This window comes from Microtus ochrogaster, chromosome 15 (genome assembly GCF_000317375.1).
Source record: "Microtus ochrogaster isolate Prairie Vole_2 chromosome 15, MicOch1.0, whole genome shotgun sequence".
Classification (NCBI taxonomy): domain Eukaryota; kingdom Metazoa; phylum Chordata; class Mammalia; order Rodentia; family Cricetidae; genus Microtus; species Microtus ochrogaster.
Window position 1 is genome coordinate 2,545,468 of NC_022017.1, and position 18,345 is coordinate 2,563,812.

Here is an 18,345-nt window from a genome sequence, read left to right on the forward strand (position 1 = left end):
ATTTTCTGTGATCTCAGTACATTGTGTGATCAGGAGACGAGTTGTTATTTCTTCAGTTCTTTAAAATTAATTCAAATTTGGGAAGGTAAGGCTTTTTTTTTCTTGTGTGAGTATGGGTATATATGTATACAGGTGTGTGTGTGTGTGTGTGTGTGTGTGTGTGTGTGTGTGTATGCAGGCATGGGCATATGCCCATGGAGCCAGAGGGTATCAGCTGTTGATCTTCAGGTGTGGTCTGTCTTCTTTTCTGGGTCAGGGAGATAAGTTCTCTTATAGGCTCGTCACTTGCCAAGCCAATTAGGGTAGTCTGGTGGAACGGTCAATGACAGCCATACACACCAATCTCTGCCTAATCTGGTGCTAAGATTGCAAGTGTGTGTCACTATGCCAGGCTTTTATATTGTGGTTTCTGGAAGAGCAACTCAGGCCCTCACGCTTGCTAGGCGAGCACGTTCCTGTGGTGCCATCACTGCCCCCAAGGAGTATTGTTTTCTATATATTTTTTTTTTTATTGTACAAGCAGTGCACCATCTCGAGAAGCCTCCCAAGCTCTCAACACTTACCAAGCATTCAAAAGCCAGATGCACAGTGTTCAACATTTGTATAGTTCCTATGATGGCTCCGTGTGGGTTGCGATCATACTGGAGTGAATTATTGTGCCGCAGGCAGTGGCCCAGGCCCTGAGAAGCCATGGAGAATGGACAGGTTTCTGAATATTGAGGTGCTGAAGCACAAATGGCACATTAGAAGGGAAAAGAAGCACAGAGGGAGGAGAAAGCATGCGTGTGTCAGGCTCTCCAGGTGCGAACGGGACCTCCCCTTCACCCCCAGGACCCAAGCAGACCCAGAGCTGGAACGTGGGGCTACAGCAGGTGTCATTTGGAGGGCAGAGCTAGCTTATGGGGACTGGAAAGTGTGGGGCTTGGGCTAAAGCATGTGATAGGTGGGCAGGGAGCCTGGAAGGGTCCTCTGGACAGGCAGCTAAAAGGTAAGGAAGGGTGAGAATGTGTGAGTGAGAGGGAGTAGTGTCATGGGAAAAACAGCTAGGAGGACAGGCGCAGAGACCTGTTCCCTGAGCGGAGACCCATTTCCTGAGCGGAGGCCCATTCCCTGAGCGGAGGCCCATTCCCTGAGCGGAGGCCAATTTTAAGAGATTCTTCAAGGGAAACAAGATGCAGAAAAATGGGGTCAGTCAGTCCATACCTGCCTCCTATGTGGAATTTCAGAGTCAGTGTGAGGGAGTCTCATAAGATTTGTGAGCTGGCTTCTCATTCAGTGAAGGAATATAGATAGAATTCAGATATGGGATGCACTCGGTTTTGACCACAGACTATATTGGTAAAATGTATTCTCAGGCACAGCTGACAGTCTATCTTGGCAGCAGGCCTGTTGGAAGCAGATTAGGGAAGGGAGAGATGAGCAGAGGAATTGTTCCAACAGAAGAAGAGAAAGAGGACATGGAAACAAGGTTCTATATTTAAAGTAAAAAGCCCAAAGCCTGGGGAGTAGCCAAGGGAGAGGTGGGGAGACAGCAGTGAGTATAAACATGATTGACAGCGTTTACCTGTCACAGAGAACACATTAGTCAACAGGGCGTGGTGACGGCTGAGACAGCTATGGGAACCAGGAAGGGGAGAACCAGGAAGAGTCCTGTTCAGGCTCTTCTGTTGGGAGACCACTCTGGGCGCTATGAAAGCCAAGACTGGCAACAGACAGGAGTCTGTGCAGAGAACAGTGACCAGGGCAGTAGTGGTGGGCATAAGGAAGACTGGCAACAGACAGGAGTCTGTGCAGAGAACAGTGACCAGGGCAGCAGTGGTGGGCATAAGGAGCTTGGTCCTTGTGGAATGGCTGGAGGTTCCAGAGAGAAGCCTGGGGCAGGGGAAGATTAGCTTATTAACTACGGAGATTTGAAGAGCCTGCCTAGACAAGGAGGCTTGGCCCCGCTGATGACCCACCTGGACAGGTGGGAACTCCAGTAGATTTGATCTCGTGTGAGACACCAGCCGTGTGGCTGCGATGAAGCTGTCATGTTGAGGGAAGTCACAAAGGATGGTGGGGCTATGTGCACGGAAGCATGTCACAGTTTGTCGTATGTGCGCATGGGGGAGGGCCGGAGGAAAGCAAGGGATCCCACTCTGTATGTTGAATGGCAAGAATAAGGTCAGACACCAGAGAGGGCCAAGCACCAGCAAGGACTGTAAAACAACCCGAGCTTCTGGCAGCACTAGACACAGTTGAGGGTGTGGACTGGGATCATGCATGTTTGTGATGGTCGAAGGGAATCCAAGGTGACTCTGGGAAAAAGCATCAGTTCGGGGCTAGTCACAGGCCATCTTTCCCATCCTTCTGGGCGGGAGTTGGGATTGTCCCAGAAAACGTCCAAAGACTTGACTATCTGAGTCAGAGAGGAATGCAAATCATGGACCAGGAGGAGGGAACCAAATGCCCCAGTTCTGGGATTGTGGGCTGGGAGATACTCCAGAGCAGGGGCATAGGAAATCTGGGGAGAGGGAGAGGAGGCAAGCAAAGAACCTAGAATCTAGAGCCTATAGGCTTATGTTCTGGGCAATGGAGAGTTCTCTAGGCATGAACAACAGAGACGGGCACTGGGAGACGGCAGAAGACTCTAGAGAAGGTTCTCTGGTGTGTGGTCAATGAACAGTCTCACAAGGGCCAAATACCACCACACCCAGATCATCCCAGTGAGAATAACAAGCAATTCTATGAATGCCTCGCTTGTATTATCTCATATGGTTTCCACTGTCGCTGTGACAGGACCTAGGAGGCTCCAATGGGGGCTTGGTGGGGTATTCTATATGCTGAGATAGTGCTTTTCCGTAAGACAGGTAGTCAGAAGGAGAGCATGGCTGGCCCACCCATCAGATACTGGCTACAGGAGCTAGTGTGGATCCCAGGGAAGAAGCTGTGCCAGCGGCTCCTCCCCCTGGGAGGCGTGGCAGGGAGGGCCACAATAGAAGTCTAAATTTAATTCCACCAGCTTTTCAGCTGCAGAGATTTTTATCTAGGACACAGTGAACAGGAAGAACAGCCATTGGCTCACCACCTCTCTCACTCCCTCTAACTCCATCTGACCTTGGATGAGATGTGTGTGTCTAGGCTGGGAAAGTTCTTGGTCTGAGGAGGAGTCTTGAGAATGCCACCTGACTGCCTAGCCCTTTGGCCCAGGATGCATCTTCAAATCAAAAAGCCAGGTGCTCCAGCAGTCCCTCTTCAAGAGCACTGTTGTCCCCATGGCTTTGTTGTTGTTGTTGTTGTTTTTTTTTTTTTATCAGCTTTTTGATCCATTCAGGAAAGTACGTCTTCAAGTTGATCACTGCTCTGTTGCTGGGTTGGGCTGGGAACTTGGGCTTCTGGGAAGTTCTCCAGAATGAACAATCATTTCCAAATGTCTCAATGCTAACCTTGGAAGGCTTTTGGGGGCTCCAAGTTCCAGCCTGGTTTCCAGTCTGCTGCCCCCCCCCCACCGTGGCATTTTGTTCCACTCCACAGAACAGGCATCCCATGGTTTTAGCCAGCGTTCCATGCATTTAGTCCTGCCTCCCTTCTGCTGCAGGTGCTGACTGCTAGCCTGGTTTTTAAGAGATGCAGCTCCATCTTCCCTATGACAGACTCGTGGTCTTCCCAAGCCCTGGGGAGTTTCAAGACATTAAACCCTATTAGGGTTTTGACAATTTTTAGTAAGGGGCTTGTACTAAAATTTCTCCCATGATTATATCAGCTTTCAGGCCCTTCCAAATGCAAGGCCTACTGACTTCCTCCTCTCTTAACCTTCTACACCCTGTAGTAGAAACGAGGAAACTTAGTCTCAGAGAGGATTGGTGACCTGCCTAAAGTCAAACAGCTGGAAACGTGCCACCAGGAGTGTGGTAGTGGTCTCCTCCACCCCCACCCCAGTACAGAGCGACACAGCATCCACTGTCTCTCTCTCCTACATAGGCCTCTGGTGGCTCCCCCACTGCCCAGCAGTGACTCCTGGGGGCTGTCCTCTTTGCTGCCAGCCTTCAATGAGTCTTCCCCTTTCCATCTTGCATTAAAAAGCCTTGGCCCCTCCTCAGCCATTTGCCAGCTTTCAACATCTCACCCCGCCTCCCCATTGTCTGTGACTCCCTGCGCTCCTCCCAGGCTTCAGCTTTCCCACTCCCCTGAAATTTCTGTCTCCCACAGCCCGGCAGAGTCCCTCAGGGCTGGGTGGCTTGTCATTGCATGTTTCTCTTAATTCTTTTCTTGGTCCCATCCCTCAAAAAGCTCTCAAAACATCACCACACCTGCCCCTGCTGTGCCCCAAAGCTTGTCTTGGCAGCAGTGTGGGGGTATGGGATGGGGGGGTTGGGGGTGGAGGATGGAGAAAGGCCTGTGCAGATGTTCTGGAAGGCCCTCAGCTTGTGCTATTGCTGGGCCCATAGAGCAGGCCGAGAAGCCCCTAAGACCTGGAAGATTAGTACTGGTGAGAGAGCACACAGACACACACCTGCAAAAGAGCCAGCACATCAGCATATGCTCGGCTCAGTCAGTAACCTAGTTCAGGGGAAAGAGCACAGCAGAATAGCAGTGTGTTAATCAAGGAAAGCTCCCTGGAGGAGGTGAGGTCTGGGCTGACCACCAACCAGCGGAGTAGTTGGTTATTACAGACAGACTGAAATGAGAGCAGCTAATCAGGACGAGGTGTGTGAGTGTGTGTGTGTGTGTGTGTGAGTGTGTGTGCATGTGTGTGCATGTGTGTGTGCATGTGTGTGTGGTCCTAAAGCCTGTCTGCGGGATGGGCTTTGCAACAAGTTGACAGGATTCTGGAAAGCCTTATCAGAAAGAGAGGAAATGAACTGGGATATGAGACTGAGAGGAAGGGGAAGAAGAGGGCTGGACAAAGCACAGAGAGGAAGGGTCACTGCTTGAGGTTGAATGGAGAAGGGACACGTGATGCAGGTAACAGCCTGGCCAAGGTCAAGGGGCTTGGCTCTGGAGGCGAACAAGTCTTGCTTGTCAGTTACCATCTGGTGACCCAGGGTACACACTTCAACCTCTACGAACCTGTTATCTTTTCCTTAAAGTGGGGCCAGTACCTCTCAGTACCAGCTACATGAGATACAACACCTAACAGTGTTTGGACCTCGAGAAGTCTGGTCTGTGTCTCCTCTTCATTCATGTGTTCTCGGAGCGTGGGGCTTATGCCTTTGTTTCACAGGTGTTTTTAAAGTATCCCGCATCAGAGGACATCCTAGGAATTAGCCGTGGCTCGCTGGCACTGCTGCAGTTCCTACCCTCGAGGGTTAAAAATGAGCCGTGGAGAGGGAGCAAGGGTTTGATTCAGAAACTGGAGCATTCCTAGGAACTGACTTTATAATCTCTGCTGTGCCGTGGTAGGCAGGCTTGATGGCACAGTCTCTGAGCACCAGAAGCTGGGAATAGTCCCTAGGTCCACTTGCTTTCTCTGTACTTCTTCAGGTTAGGAGGAAGGTCAGCAGAAAGCCCAGGGTCTGGTTCCACCCGTGTCTTGTCCTAGCTGGAATGTGTTAACCCTCTCCAGACCTCAGCTTTCAGCTTCATATAGTGGGTTCAATGGCCTGGTGGGAAGTAAACTTTGGTATGTGTCCTGTGGGAGCCATGGGAACTTCAGTTGAGGGTGCTTTTGTGTCTTCTCAGGGTCCCTGCTGGAATGTGTTTGCGGAGCTATAAACGGGCACCGTCACCTGGTTTTCTCTCTGTTGGTTGCTTAGGGAAGCAGGGCTCACTAGAAAGATCTGTCATTGGCTCTCACACACATTCACATACACGAGCATGCAGACACATATGCACACCCCTCCAAAATGCTAGAAGGAATCGATTGTGCCGAATGATATGTCTCATAAGGGAGTATGCTGGACTAAAAGAGTTTTGATTGCCTGTCAGAGATGATTAGGCAACAGTTATTAGCACGCCAAGGCCACTCCAGTCCCCATTGTTCCCAAGAACAAATTACTCATTCCCTAAAGAGATGGAGAGTTTAGCAGCCCAAGGATGCAGGCAATGGGACAGAGTTCCAGAAGACAGTGCTATGGAAACAGGACGAGTGGGGGACAGAGGACAGGCTGGGGGACTTCTTGGAGGAGGGCAGGCAAACATACAAGAGAAAGCTTGATAGGTTGAATGCAGAGGGTTGGCACATTGCCTGGTTCAGAGCTGCCAGGGACTGGGGGGATGGTCTTTAGAGAGCCCCTCTCCTTCAGAGCTTGCTTGTACACAGGGGAGTTCCCATATGCTCACAAGGAGCCAGAAGCCAGAGCAGCAGGCTCCTCGCTAAGGTGTCTTTCCCTCCATTTGCATCGAGTGTGGGGAGCATGCCAGGCTTCTAAGAAGTTTTTAAACCATCATCTGTGTGGGTTCAGGTCTTTCCAGTCACTACTGTCTGTGAATACCAATCAGCTGCTCTTCAGGAAGGCCCCTGGCCGGGTGCGACGCACATGCCCACGTCGACACCTAGACAGAGCAGCGTCTCCCTCATCTCCATGCTCCTCTTCTTAGAGTAATTTGAAACAATATTTTTCCAAGTGCCAGGAAACTCATTTTTCTTCTCCATAGCAGGATAGCGTCTCGTGCTGTCCAGTGCTTCCCACAGCACACAGGCAAGTATGAACTCAGTGGCACGCTGACATACAAAACATGGATTAGGATCTTATACACTGTGTTTAGCTAGGTGCTCGGCTCACATTCCACGGGGCCACTTAGCAGCTCTGGAGATGTGGGGAAGCTTTCCAACCCGCATGCCTTAGTTTTCTCATATAAAAATGGGTAGACTAATAGCTTTCTCAAAGTTGCTATGAACATTAACTTATGTGTATAAATCATAAAACACTTCCCGGCACATGACCTGTTTTTGACTTGTTTTTACACTGCCCCCCTCAAGTCCTGCCTCTCTTAATAGCTGTTGTCGCTGACTCCAGAAACTCTGCAAACCTTTCTGCAACTACCTTCCCTTCCAAACCTACTGTCATGCCTCAACTTCCCCACTCTGCTTTACCGCATGTACTAGGTGCCCACTCATCTCCACAAGACTGGCATTTGTGTGGCACCTGCTTCAGTTGCTGGCCTCTTATGCCCATTTCCTGCCCTGGTTTGTCTTTGAAAAGGAACAGCTAGGAAGTTTAGGAAAGAACTCAGTGCTCGCCTCAGGAGCTTCCAGACCATCTGTCCATCAGGCCTGTTCGGTGGCAGCGCCTTTTCTGTCAACCAATGCCGAGCATTTGTAGAAGCCAACTTTAGAAAACATTTGATTTCTAGCTTCCAGAGTCTTTACTCTGTTCCAGGAGGTGTGATTTGATAAATGCTGGGGTTTGAAAGGACGACCTCTGAAAAACGAGGGCTCCTTTAGGGATCCATGCTCAAGGAATTGCACCTGCTACTCTGCAGCACCCAGTGACGGGTGAGAGTACAGTCAGGCAGACTTTTGTGCGGGGTTGGGGGGATCCTGTCCAGAACACCAAGGAGTCAATATGGGGTCCTGGTTTCTCAAAGCCACAAACACTTGAAGAGAGATCCTGTCAGATAAAATGATTTCCACACGAGTCAATCTTGTCTGCACAGCAATTTTGAGAGCCCATCCTGGGAGCTAGGTGTGTAGTGTTTATCGTATTGTTGAGGCTCGTAAAATTCTTGTATGGCTGCAGGCAAGCCAAACCCTCTGCGGGCTCTGCATCTCCGCTGACTCTAAGGACCAAGCCCAATTTCCTCCCAGTATATAAGGGCATGGTGCTGGGCTTAAGGCAGAGAAGTTCTCAGCTCCTTTCTTCTCTTGTCTTTGCTCTTCTTTCTAAGCCAACATGAGTCGACAGTGTAGTAGCAGCAGGTCTACCTGCCGGCTTGGGGGCGGCAGAGGCTTCAGCTCGGGTTCTGCAGGCCTTGTCAGCTTCCAGCGCCGATCCACCAGCAGCTCTGTGCGCCGCAGTGGAGGAGGCGGTGGCGGGAGATTTTCAGGAGGCTTCTGTGGGAGTGGGGGCTCTGGTGGTGGCTTTGGAAGTAAAAGTCTGATTAACCTTGGAGGCGGCAGGAGCATCTCCATGAGTGTGGCTGGAGGTGGACACATGGGTGGTGGCATGGGTGGTGGGAGCTTCGGTGGTGGCTTTGGGGGTGGTAGTTTTGGGGGTGGTGGTTTTGGTAGTGGTGGTTTTGGTGGCAGTGGCTTTGGTAGCGGTGGTTTTGGTGGTGGTGGCTTTGGCAGTGGAGGTGGTTTTGGTGGTGGTGGATACGGGGGTGGTAGATTTGGGGGTGGTTTTGGGCCTGTCTGCCCCCCTGGTGGCATCCAGGAAGTCACTGTCAACCAGAGCCTCCTGCAACCTCTCAATGTGGAAGTCGACCCTGAGATTCAAAAAGTGAAGTCTCATGAGAGAGAGCAGATCAAGACACTCAACAACAAATTTGCCTCTTTCATTGACAAGGTGAGTTCACCTGCTTGGGGTTTAGGGAGAGCTAGCTGCTCTTAGGCTGTGGGACTGAGCGGCAAGATGGGGTAGGCTGCATTTGATGACTAAAAGGACATGCAGAATGGAATTCTGGGACATGTGCTAAAAGTATGCTCAGAAATGATGCTAATGAGCAAGTTACTGGAGAAAGGGAATCCAGAGATGAACCTGTATGACCTTCTGCTCCATTTTTATTGAGCTCTTGAACTAAGTTTGACTGAAGATTACATAGAAATAGGGCTAATGGAACTTTCTAGGGTGCAAATAAGAAACCCATAAGGGTCTTCCTGGCCGTAAAGGTGCCTGTGGAGTAGCAGAAAGGATGGAGTAGGTTGGTGCCAAATACCTTGTGCTGTCAAAGGGATCTCTATCCCCTGGCAATTTCCCATGAGCATTGGATCAGGAAGGAGATTTTAAAATACACATATTCAGGTCTAGAAAAACACAAACCACTTTCGACTTTTCTGCTAATTTATCAATAATGTCAATATAAATTTAGGCACAATAAGCTTCAAATCCAATTTGTTATTTTCCTAACATACTTTTGAACTGTGTATATATCCCAGCGATGCAAGTTTCTATCTGCCTAAAAACAATTGGGAGGCAAACTTCCTAAGTATCATATGTCCATTTCAGAGGATGATTCCAGTAATTTGGGTGTGCTGTACTATTGTGTTATACAGTTCCTTCCTTCCAGGGCATCTCTAGATTAACTCATGGGTTGTGTTTTGCTCAGAGATTGATGTCACCTCGATGGGTTTCTCCCTAAGCCTCTTGTTGTCAAATGGGAATTGAAGTTCTTTTCCCAGTGAGGCACTGGTCTTGCTCGGTGGCCCACTCCTGCCATTGGGGTAATGGATCTTTGGTTCCTAGGTGCGCTTCCTGGAGCAGCAGAACCAGGTGCTGCAAACCAAATGGGAGCTGCTGCAGCAGGTGGATACCTCAACCAGGACCCACAATTTAGATCCCCACTTTGAGTCATATATTAGCAACCTCAGAAGGCAAGTGGACCAACTGAAGAGTGATCAATCACGGATGGATTCAGAACTGAAGACCATGCAGGACTTGGTGGAAGATTACAGGAACAAGTAAGGGAGCCTAGACAGGTGTATGTTGGCTCAATAGTTATCCAAAAGATTTCCAGAAAGCAATCTCTAATAATATGATTCATGTAACAAAGGATTTCTCTCATTTGGGGACAAATCAACTGGGCATTAAAAAACAAAAGCAAAAAAAACCAAAAACAGCCTCTTCATCTTCTCAGAAGATGGATAGTTTAATAATTTTAGTGCTCAGAAGAAAGGGGTGGCAAGACGCCATTGCTCACTGCTTGTGAAGGGAGGCAGCCATCGGTAGAACACAAGGTTCAAGCCTCAACCTCCTTTAATTGCCTAACCAGCCGCGCTTCCCTGCAGGTACGAGGAAGAGATCAACAAGAGGACAAATGCAGAGAACGAGTTTGTGACCATCAAGAAGGTGAGCAGATTCTGCGGGGTGGAACTCATCTGGGAAACAATAAAGTCATGGCAGAAGGAAGCCATGTTGTGGAGAATCAGGTAGCCAGCCTGCTGAATATCTGGCAGTAGAGAAATCTTCTCTCATTTCCATGGACCTATACTAGTCCAGGCCTCAGTTGCTCCTTGGTTTTCAGCACCTTTACATAGTGAGAGGGGAGGCAAGTTCTCAGCAAGCCAGGCAGGCTTCCTGTGGTATGAGGAGATGGAACAGTCTAGAACTGCGATCTAACTGCAGAAAAGAGGAGCAGATCTTAAGTCCAACTCCACTTGGAGAACTCCTTCATGGCTAGAGAGGAGGCCTGCCCTGGGAAGAATGTGGCTTTATGATACCTTTGTTCCTCCAGGACGTGGATGCAGCTTATATGAGCAAAGTAGAGCTCCAGGCCAAGGTGGACAACCTGCAGCAGGAGATCGACTTCCTCACAGCGCTCTACCGCGAGGTAAACTCCTGAATTTCAAACCCTAGATGGAGGTCCTTGAGTCTTGACCCCACCGCTCTGCAGAGTGCCTTCCTTCCAACTCCCGAGCCTTCCCTCTAAGTTGGGTTTTTTTTTCTGTGACACTCAGTGAACTTTTCAATCCTTCAGGAATTGTCTCAGATGCAGACTCACATCAGTGAGACCAATGTCATCCTGTCCATGGACAACAACCGCACTTTGGACTTGGACAGCATCATCTCCGAAGTCAAGGCCCAGTATGATGACATCTGCCAGAGGAGCAAGGCAGAAGCTGAGACATTTTATCAGAGCAAGGTAAGCTTGTGCAAACTTCGTAGGTTCTCTGGAAGGTCTGGTGCGGTGTCCTGTGCCTGCTGGCATGTTTGTGTGCCCAAGCACACTGGTTTCTACCCACAACTAACTGAACTAACATGTCATCTTTAGTATGAAGAGCTGCAGGTCACGGCTGGCAGACATGGTGACAGTGTGAAAACTTCCAAGATGGAGATTTCTGAGCTGAACCGAGCCATGCAGAGACTTCGATCTGAAATTGATGGTGTCAAGAAGCAGGTACCCTCAGTTCCACAAAATGGGGTGATCCTCTAGTCATAGGGGAGACTTTTCCTGATTTTGAGGCCTGCAGTCCTTACCAAAACTACTCTGCCTCCTCTATTCTTTTTGGGGACTATACCAGCTCCCCGCACTCAACGCAAACGTGCAATGCTCTAAAGGGAAGTTTGTGAAAATGACCCAGTAGAGAAGAGATGGTCACAATGAATGGACTAGCCCATGATCAGAGCAAACAGGAGCAGAGGAGGGAGGAGAGGTGGGCAGAAGGTTCAGAGTCTTAGGACAGGCCCAGGAGAAGAACTGTATGGTAGCTAAGGTGACCAGAGGGCCAGTGGTCCTGTGTGCCTCAACGTATTGGCCCATGGAGGGTGAGAGGCTAACCTGATGGGAAGATCACGGTGACATTAGGGACTGTGCGCCCACCCAGCCCATGTAACGTGCCCTCTTCTGTTTTCAGATCTCACACATGCAGCAGAACATCAGTGAAGCCGAGCAGCGTGGTGAGAGCGCTCTCAAAGATGCCCAGAACAAGCTGAATGAGCTGGAGGATGCCATGACACAGGCCAAGGAGGAACTGGCCCGGCTGCTGCGCGACTACCAGGAGCTGATGAACACCAAGCTGGCCCTGGACATGGAGATCGCCACGTACAGGAAACTCCTGGAAGGAGAGGAGATCAGGTGAGGAAGGTCACTTCTTAGGGATTCCTTCCTGATGGCCATTTGTCCTGGGCTTGGGAAGCAAGGACTGTGTTCACGTGCTCTATGTTTTTCTTTTTCCTTTTCCTTTCCTCCCCACTCTAATTTTTCTGACTTGCTCCCTGCCTGTTTCCCCATTCCTCTTTAACATTTGAAATGGAGCAATTCATTGGGCTGGGCCGGATCTCTTGACACAGCCTTTATAGCTAGCTGTAAGCGCCTTGTCCGATTTAGGGAGATCTCTGCCTGTTTGGACTCAGGCTGAGAAACCCGACAGGCTTGGGAGGAACGAGGCTAAGGAGCAGCTTTCTCATGGAGAGCATTGGGGAGACGTCTAGGGTGTGTTCCATGGGAAGGGGTATGAGAGGACGCAGTGTCCTAAAGGGTCTGATTTGTTTCCCACAGGATGTCTGGAGAGTGCACCCCCAACGTGAGCGTGTGTAAGTACAAGCCGGTTTCTCAGGGCATTGTGCGGGATGGGAAACGAGTTGAGTGGGGTGGGGTGTAACCGAGTCTCTCTGCAGCGGTGAGCACCAGCCACACCAGCATCAGCGGAAGCAGTAGCCGAGGTGGCGGCGGATACGGATCCGGAGGTGGAAGTTATGGCTCTGGAGGCGGCGGCAGCTACGGCGGCTCTGGAGGTGGCAGCTACGGCGGCGGCTCCGGAAGTGGCGGCGGCAGCTATGGTGGCTCCGGCGGTGGCGGCAGCGGCAGTGGGGGCCACAGAGGTGGTTCTGGAGGGGGCGGTGGCAGCTCCGGAGGCAGCTACGGTTCCTCTGGAGGAGGCCGTGGAGGATCTAGCTCCGGGGGCGTTAAGTCCTCTAGTGGCAGTTCTAGCGTGAAGTTCGTTTCCACTAGTTACTCCCGGGGGACCAGATAGAGAGGTGCTCACCACCCCATTAGCTCTCCCTTTCCATCACCACCAAATATGGCTGGCAAGACCAAGATCAATTGCCCTAGTCTTATTGGAGAGAGAGCTATGATGAATGGCACCGATTCAGCCTATTTCCCCTGCGCGCAACCCCCCCCCCCCCCCCTTATTCTAGAGCTCTGTTTTGTCTTCCCCCCGCTCTGCCTCCAAAGAAGTTCTCAGTATCTGAGTCCACTGATAACGACCCCACTTTATGTTTTACTGGAGTAACAACTCAGAACTGCCACCACCTACACGACATTTCAAAGAGGACGTCAGACCCAGAGCTTCTTTGCTGTGCCCAAAGCACTTAGTGCTCTGGACCGCCCCATAGCATCCTGTATCCTGCAGCCCGCTCAGCTGCTTTGGTTTTGTACATAAGGTGTTTGCGAGTCGTTTGTCTTTTATGGAGCACTCTGAACCTCTCCCATTTCTTCATTTTGCTGCAATAAACTGCATTTGAAATTCTCAATCAGCTTCAGTCTATTTGTTTACGACAGGGTGGAGGGTGAACGAATGCTTTGTGTGACTGAAAGGCTGCGCAACCAAATGACTCGTGGGGAGTTGGGATGGGAAGCTTCTGAGAAGGGAGGCAGATCAGGTGGAAGCCCAGGACACAAGCTCTGTCTCAATAGCTGGGCATATTGGAGGCTATATTCATGTGAGAAGGCTTTCTTAGAATGAGCAGGTGGGGAAGAGGACCCGCAAGGAGAAGACAGGAAAGTCCTGCCTGGAAAAGAAGTTGTTCCTGTGGACCATGATGAGGATTGACAGCTACAGCAACCACAATACAAACTGTGGCCTGAGGAGGAGTGTCAACCCCACTGGGAGGATAGCAATCAGATAAGTACCGCTCCCTCTCCCATTGCTTGCAGGCCACCAGCCAAAGCTTTGCCCAATTTAAGAAGTGACAATCTAGGCGCACAGATCAAACTTGCGAAGTAGCGAGGGCACAGCATATGGACATGCACAAGCTGGAATCTTATTAGTTAGGTTAAAATGCACAAGTTACAGATCTTAGTTTTGGTAGCTCTGCATTAGGGATATAAAACTGCATCTTCCTCATGGGACTGAAGAAGACAAATGAACTACAGCTCAGCCATAGTGAACACCTCCCTGCTTCGGTTTTTAAAATTTGCTTATTTGTTTATTCTTCTCCACATATTACATCCCTACTGCAGTTTCCACTTCCTCTTCCTTTCCTCCAAGTCTCTCTCCCTCCCCTCTCACCCAGACCCACTCCTCCTTTAGAAAAGCAGGCCTTCCAGGTATATCTACCAAATACGACATAGCACGTTACAGTAAGTTTAGGCACACACCCTCATATCAGGGATGGACGAGACAATCAAGTAGGAGGAAAAAGTTCCCAAAAGCAGGTAAAAGAGTCAGGGACAGTCTCTGCTCCCACTATTAGGAGTCTCACAAGAATACCAAGATATATATAACCATAGCGTATATACAGAGGGCATAGGTCAGACCCATACAGTCCCTGATTTCACTCAAGCCTCTGTAGACTGTTGAAAGACTTTTTAAAGACTATGATGATGGTGGTGGTGATGAGCTAGCCATTGTTAACGTTGCTTATTGAATTCTAGACAGCCCAATAAATGCTTATTTAAAAGAACCAACAAATTACCACCTTCTTGATGGTTCCAAAAACCATGAATAGTCAGTTAACTTTTCTAAACACAATTTTCCTAGCTTCTAGTTATAAATGTCTTCCTCTCTCCAGGTTCAGCCAGGGCTAAGGACCAAGGAGGCTTCAGATGGGCCAGGGGAGAGTGCTCTCCCCTTCCTATGCAGTCATTCCTTCCGTAGTCCAGTTCTTCCAGGGTTCTTTGTGTCCTCACTCTGGGACACAGAGTGTGTTGACTGTTTTGTCATCAAGCCACTAGGCAGCTGTTGCTTTCCCTGCAGAACTAAGCCTCCACTTTTCCCCTGAACTGTTTATGTTGGTGCTCAAAAGCACTGAGAAGTTAATCCCTTTGCTAAACACGTAACAACTGGCCCCTGCCCTGAAACAGATTCCTCAAGCTCCTGTACAAAACTGGCTAGATTGAGCTGCTCCTGGTTGACTTATTGGAGAGGGACAGCCCTCATCTTGCTATCACCTGTACCTCAGGATGCTTCAATCACCGCTTTACACAGCTCCCTAATAAATGCTGCAGATTGACAACCCTGGCACGCAGTGTTTCTTTCTTGGCATGGCTTGTGCATTCCCTTGTGGAAATTTCCATGTCACCACTTTTGAGGTCACTCCCATTCTGTGTTCAGCTGGAAGAAATATCTCCTCCAGTAGATGTCTTGCTGCCTGGACTGATGTGAGAGTTTGAAAAGTGTTCATAACAATGGGAATAATGAGGAACTTTGAACGAGTACCTGTGTCTACTCACTCTGATACCTAAAGGGCAGGAGAAGAAGAACTTATTCCAGGAGTAGATCCTTGAATGAGTTCTTTGGCTATCCCACATCTCAGTTGTCTCTTAGGTAAAATGGATAAGAGAGTATTTGCTCTAGACACCAAGAGAGGAAAACATGTAATTGCGACTGTTACATAGAAATAGAGGCTATTACAGGGTGCGAGGGAGCTGGGTGATGGGTTATTAAGAAACCCAGCACACACAGGAGGATGTGAGTTTGGATCCCAGCACCTACATTAAAGCCAGGTGCAGCAACAAGTCTCTGTAACACCAGCACTGGGTGGGGAGGGGGAGGTGAGGAGACAGGAGGAACTCTGGGACTCACCAGCCAGCTTGCCAAGTGGGTGAGTTCCAGGTTCAGTGAGAGACTATTTCAAAATATAAGGTGTTGACCTCTGGCCTCTGTAAGTATGCACACACATATACATGTAGACATGCACCGACATGAACTCACACACACAAGACATACAATCTGCAAAGGGGAATGGCAAAGAGGGAGAAGGTGGCGTTCTGCTCAGGGACTGTGGAGCACTGTAGAGTGGTGGGATCCATTTTACCAGTGTGTGCAGAGTTAAAAAAGGTTGTGCCTCCTGATGACTGATCTGTGTGAACTAACCACATAAGGAGTGGGTATGTCACTGAGTGTGCGTGCATTAGCTTGTGAAGTAACCTCTGTTTTCACTGACTGAACTGCCAGAGCCGCCCCACCTTGTTATCAAGATCTCCAAATCCATCACAAAATATACCACCTGGGCACTTGTAGATTTAGAATAATGAATGGTGGGTAATTCTGAGGGCTGCGTGAAAGAGCTGACCTCTGGGCTCACTGGCTGTAACACCACCCTTTCAAGACACCACATGCTCTTTCACTTAGCCTGTATGTTTTAGACTCTGTTACACTCTAGTGTGGTGGTTTGATGTGTATGTGCTCATGTTGGGTGTGTGTGTATGTGTGGAGGTCAGAGGTTGACATCGATATCTTCCTTGACGAATCATTCTCTATTTTTGAGACAGGCTCTCTTACAGAAACGAAAGCACATCACTTTGGCTAGGCTGGCCAGTCAGTGAACTCCAAGGGTCTGTTGTCTCTGTCTTCCCAATGCTGAGCTTACGGTGTGCACTGCCGTGCCTGACTTTTATGTGGGTGCTGGAGATCCAAGCTTACGGCTTCATGCAGAGAGACCTTTACCCACTGAGCTATCTTTCCAGCGACTAGGCTATGCTATTATTTATCATTGTTCAGTATGTTTCTTGTTCAGAATTTGGTGTCTGGATTCAAGATTGCTCAAATAAACATTTCCTGTACAAACAGCATGGTTCAGAGGATAAACCAAGCACTGAGGATACTCTTCTGGGTGAAACATGGTTTTTGCACCCAGAAATCTTAGACACATGGGTGATAGGGAGTACAGAAACACATCATTGCAATGCCCATGACCCAAGCCATGTAGAAACACACAAGACACAGAAAGCGGCAGATAGAAAAGTGACTAAAGGTGATGTTGGCAGGGTTTTCAGAGATGCCTGAACTATTTAGAGCAGAGAAAAACATTCCAGGAGGAGACAATGATTCGTTCAAGGGAAGGAAGAGTGAAATTGTATAAAGCACAAGATTAGTGACAGAAATGAAGTCAAAGAGATTCCCAGACCCAAACCAATAATGGTCCTGTTGGCCCCTGGGAGCTCAGACTGTTGCTGTGGGCAGAAGCTCTCACATGGAGTTTGGGGACCTAATGGCTCATAGGAGATACAGGGTCAGTGGGAGAAAGAGGGATTGCATTGCTGCTGTTGGATTAGGAAACGGAGGAGTAGAGCCTTGTGCCTGAGTTCTCAGAGACATCTGATCTGCCTGAGGGGGCTGTGAATGGACAGAAACAGCTGTGGTAGGCGAGGACTAGGGAGTAGCGTGGTCAGACAGGTTTGAGAAGGATCACTAAGAGCTGCCTCAACTGAGATATTCAGTTTGCCCAGCACGAATGGCAGTAGCTTTGTGCTCCCATCTGAGGAGCACTGTGGGACTCTCTAGTGACCTCCCGGAGGGCTAAGTGCTCTGCAACCCATCCACCCTACAGGTGATTTTTTGAATGCTGCTTAGGCCCAGATGCAGAACTGAAGACACAAACACAAGCAGGCACTGGCCTTGGCACTGAAGCAGTTCACTTTGGTGGTTTCACGTAGTGACACTTTCTCTGGGAGGAGAGGAGATTGGAACACCGCACCTGAAATTCTTTGCTTGTAGATGCTTTCCAAAGTAGACCATTTCCTGTATCGTGTGGACCCTCTGTAGGCAGACTCACCTGCCAGTCCTAGGTACAAGTGAGGTGGGGCAGAACATGTCATACCCGCTTCATACTGTAGCTTTAAGACTCCTCACTTGGGAGGCTGTAGCTAAAGAACTCCACTCATTGGGATGGTATAGACTTTTCCTATATTCTCTCTTTCATGGAAAACTTAAAAAGACCTCAAAACCTGTGTTATTCACACGGGTTTGTGTGCTTTGTGAGAACTCACCAAGTACAACGGATTCCCGTGCTTTGTGTGTTTTGAGTAAGAAAAGATTATCAAAGTTTATTACAAACTGGTTATCGAAGGAAAGAAACCCAATGACACAGAAATTGTAGACATGTATCTGGATTTAATTTTAGAATCTAGATAGATGTGCAGTAGAGTGGCTATGAAACATCCATCTTCTCTTAAATATAAAGAAAAGGTCACTCAGAATAGACTGGATGGGCTCTTCCTGGAGAGGGAAGATTGCAAAGGCACAATCAAGAGACATCAGGATAGACGCTATGTCTGAGTCTTTAAAGATGGCAGAGCCACCCAAAACGGTGTGTATATTTCATAGACAATAAGCAGTCAGCTCTTAGGGGGTTGGTGGAAGACTAGGTGTAGGCAGGGCAGGGTGAGAGGGTGAGGCTGAGGAAGCTGGATTCTATGTCTGCAGCCTGGGTGACACTACTGGGCACAGGCAGGGCAGGGGGTAGCGATGTAGGAGGTCAGCAGCTGCTTCTGCTCTGGTTCATTTCCTACCAGGTCTGCAGATGTAAACTAGAGCCACCTGTGTTGAGAAAACAGTTAAATCCTCAGACATCTTAGAAATAAGGACTCGTCTGAGGGCCACAGAGAACTTCGAAAAGAAACCCTTGCTCAAGCTTCACGGAGTGAGCCAGCCTTCTTGAAGAACATTCAGGAAACTCTTGAGGCCTCTAGTGAGAGTCCCCAAAAGTCTAAGCTGCAGCATGTCATCTCTTGGTGGCCTAATGCAACGGGATACTTGTGACTTCTCTGAGCAGTCACAGACTCCATGGATGCAGGTGCATGGCCAACATTCTCCTGTCC

At 49.2% G+C, this 18,345-nt stretch overlaps 1 protein-coding gene across 1 annotated transcript; it reads left to right on the forward strand.

The window, feature by feature from the left end:
- The first annotated feature begins 7,814 nt into the window (after positions 1-7,814).
- Positions 7,815-12,704, forward strand: Krt1 (keratin 1). Its single transcript, XM_005353840.2, has 9 exons — positions 7,815-8,429; positions 9,327-9,541; positions 9,869-9,929; positions 10,315-10,410; positions 10,558-10,722; positions 10,852-10,977; positions 11,435-11,655; positions 12,079-12,113; positions 12,198-12,704. The coding sequence occupies exons 1-9, from the start codon at positions 7,815-7,817 to the stop codon at positions 12,551-12,553; spliced, it is 1,890 nt and encodes a 629-aa protein (XP_005353897.1). The 3' UTR covers positions 12,554-12,704.
- The last annotated feature ends 5,641 nt before the right edge of the window (positions 12,705-18,345 follow it).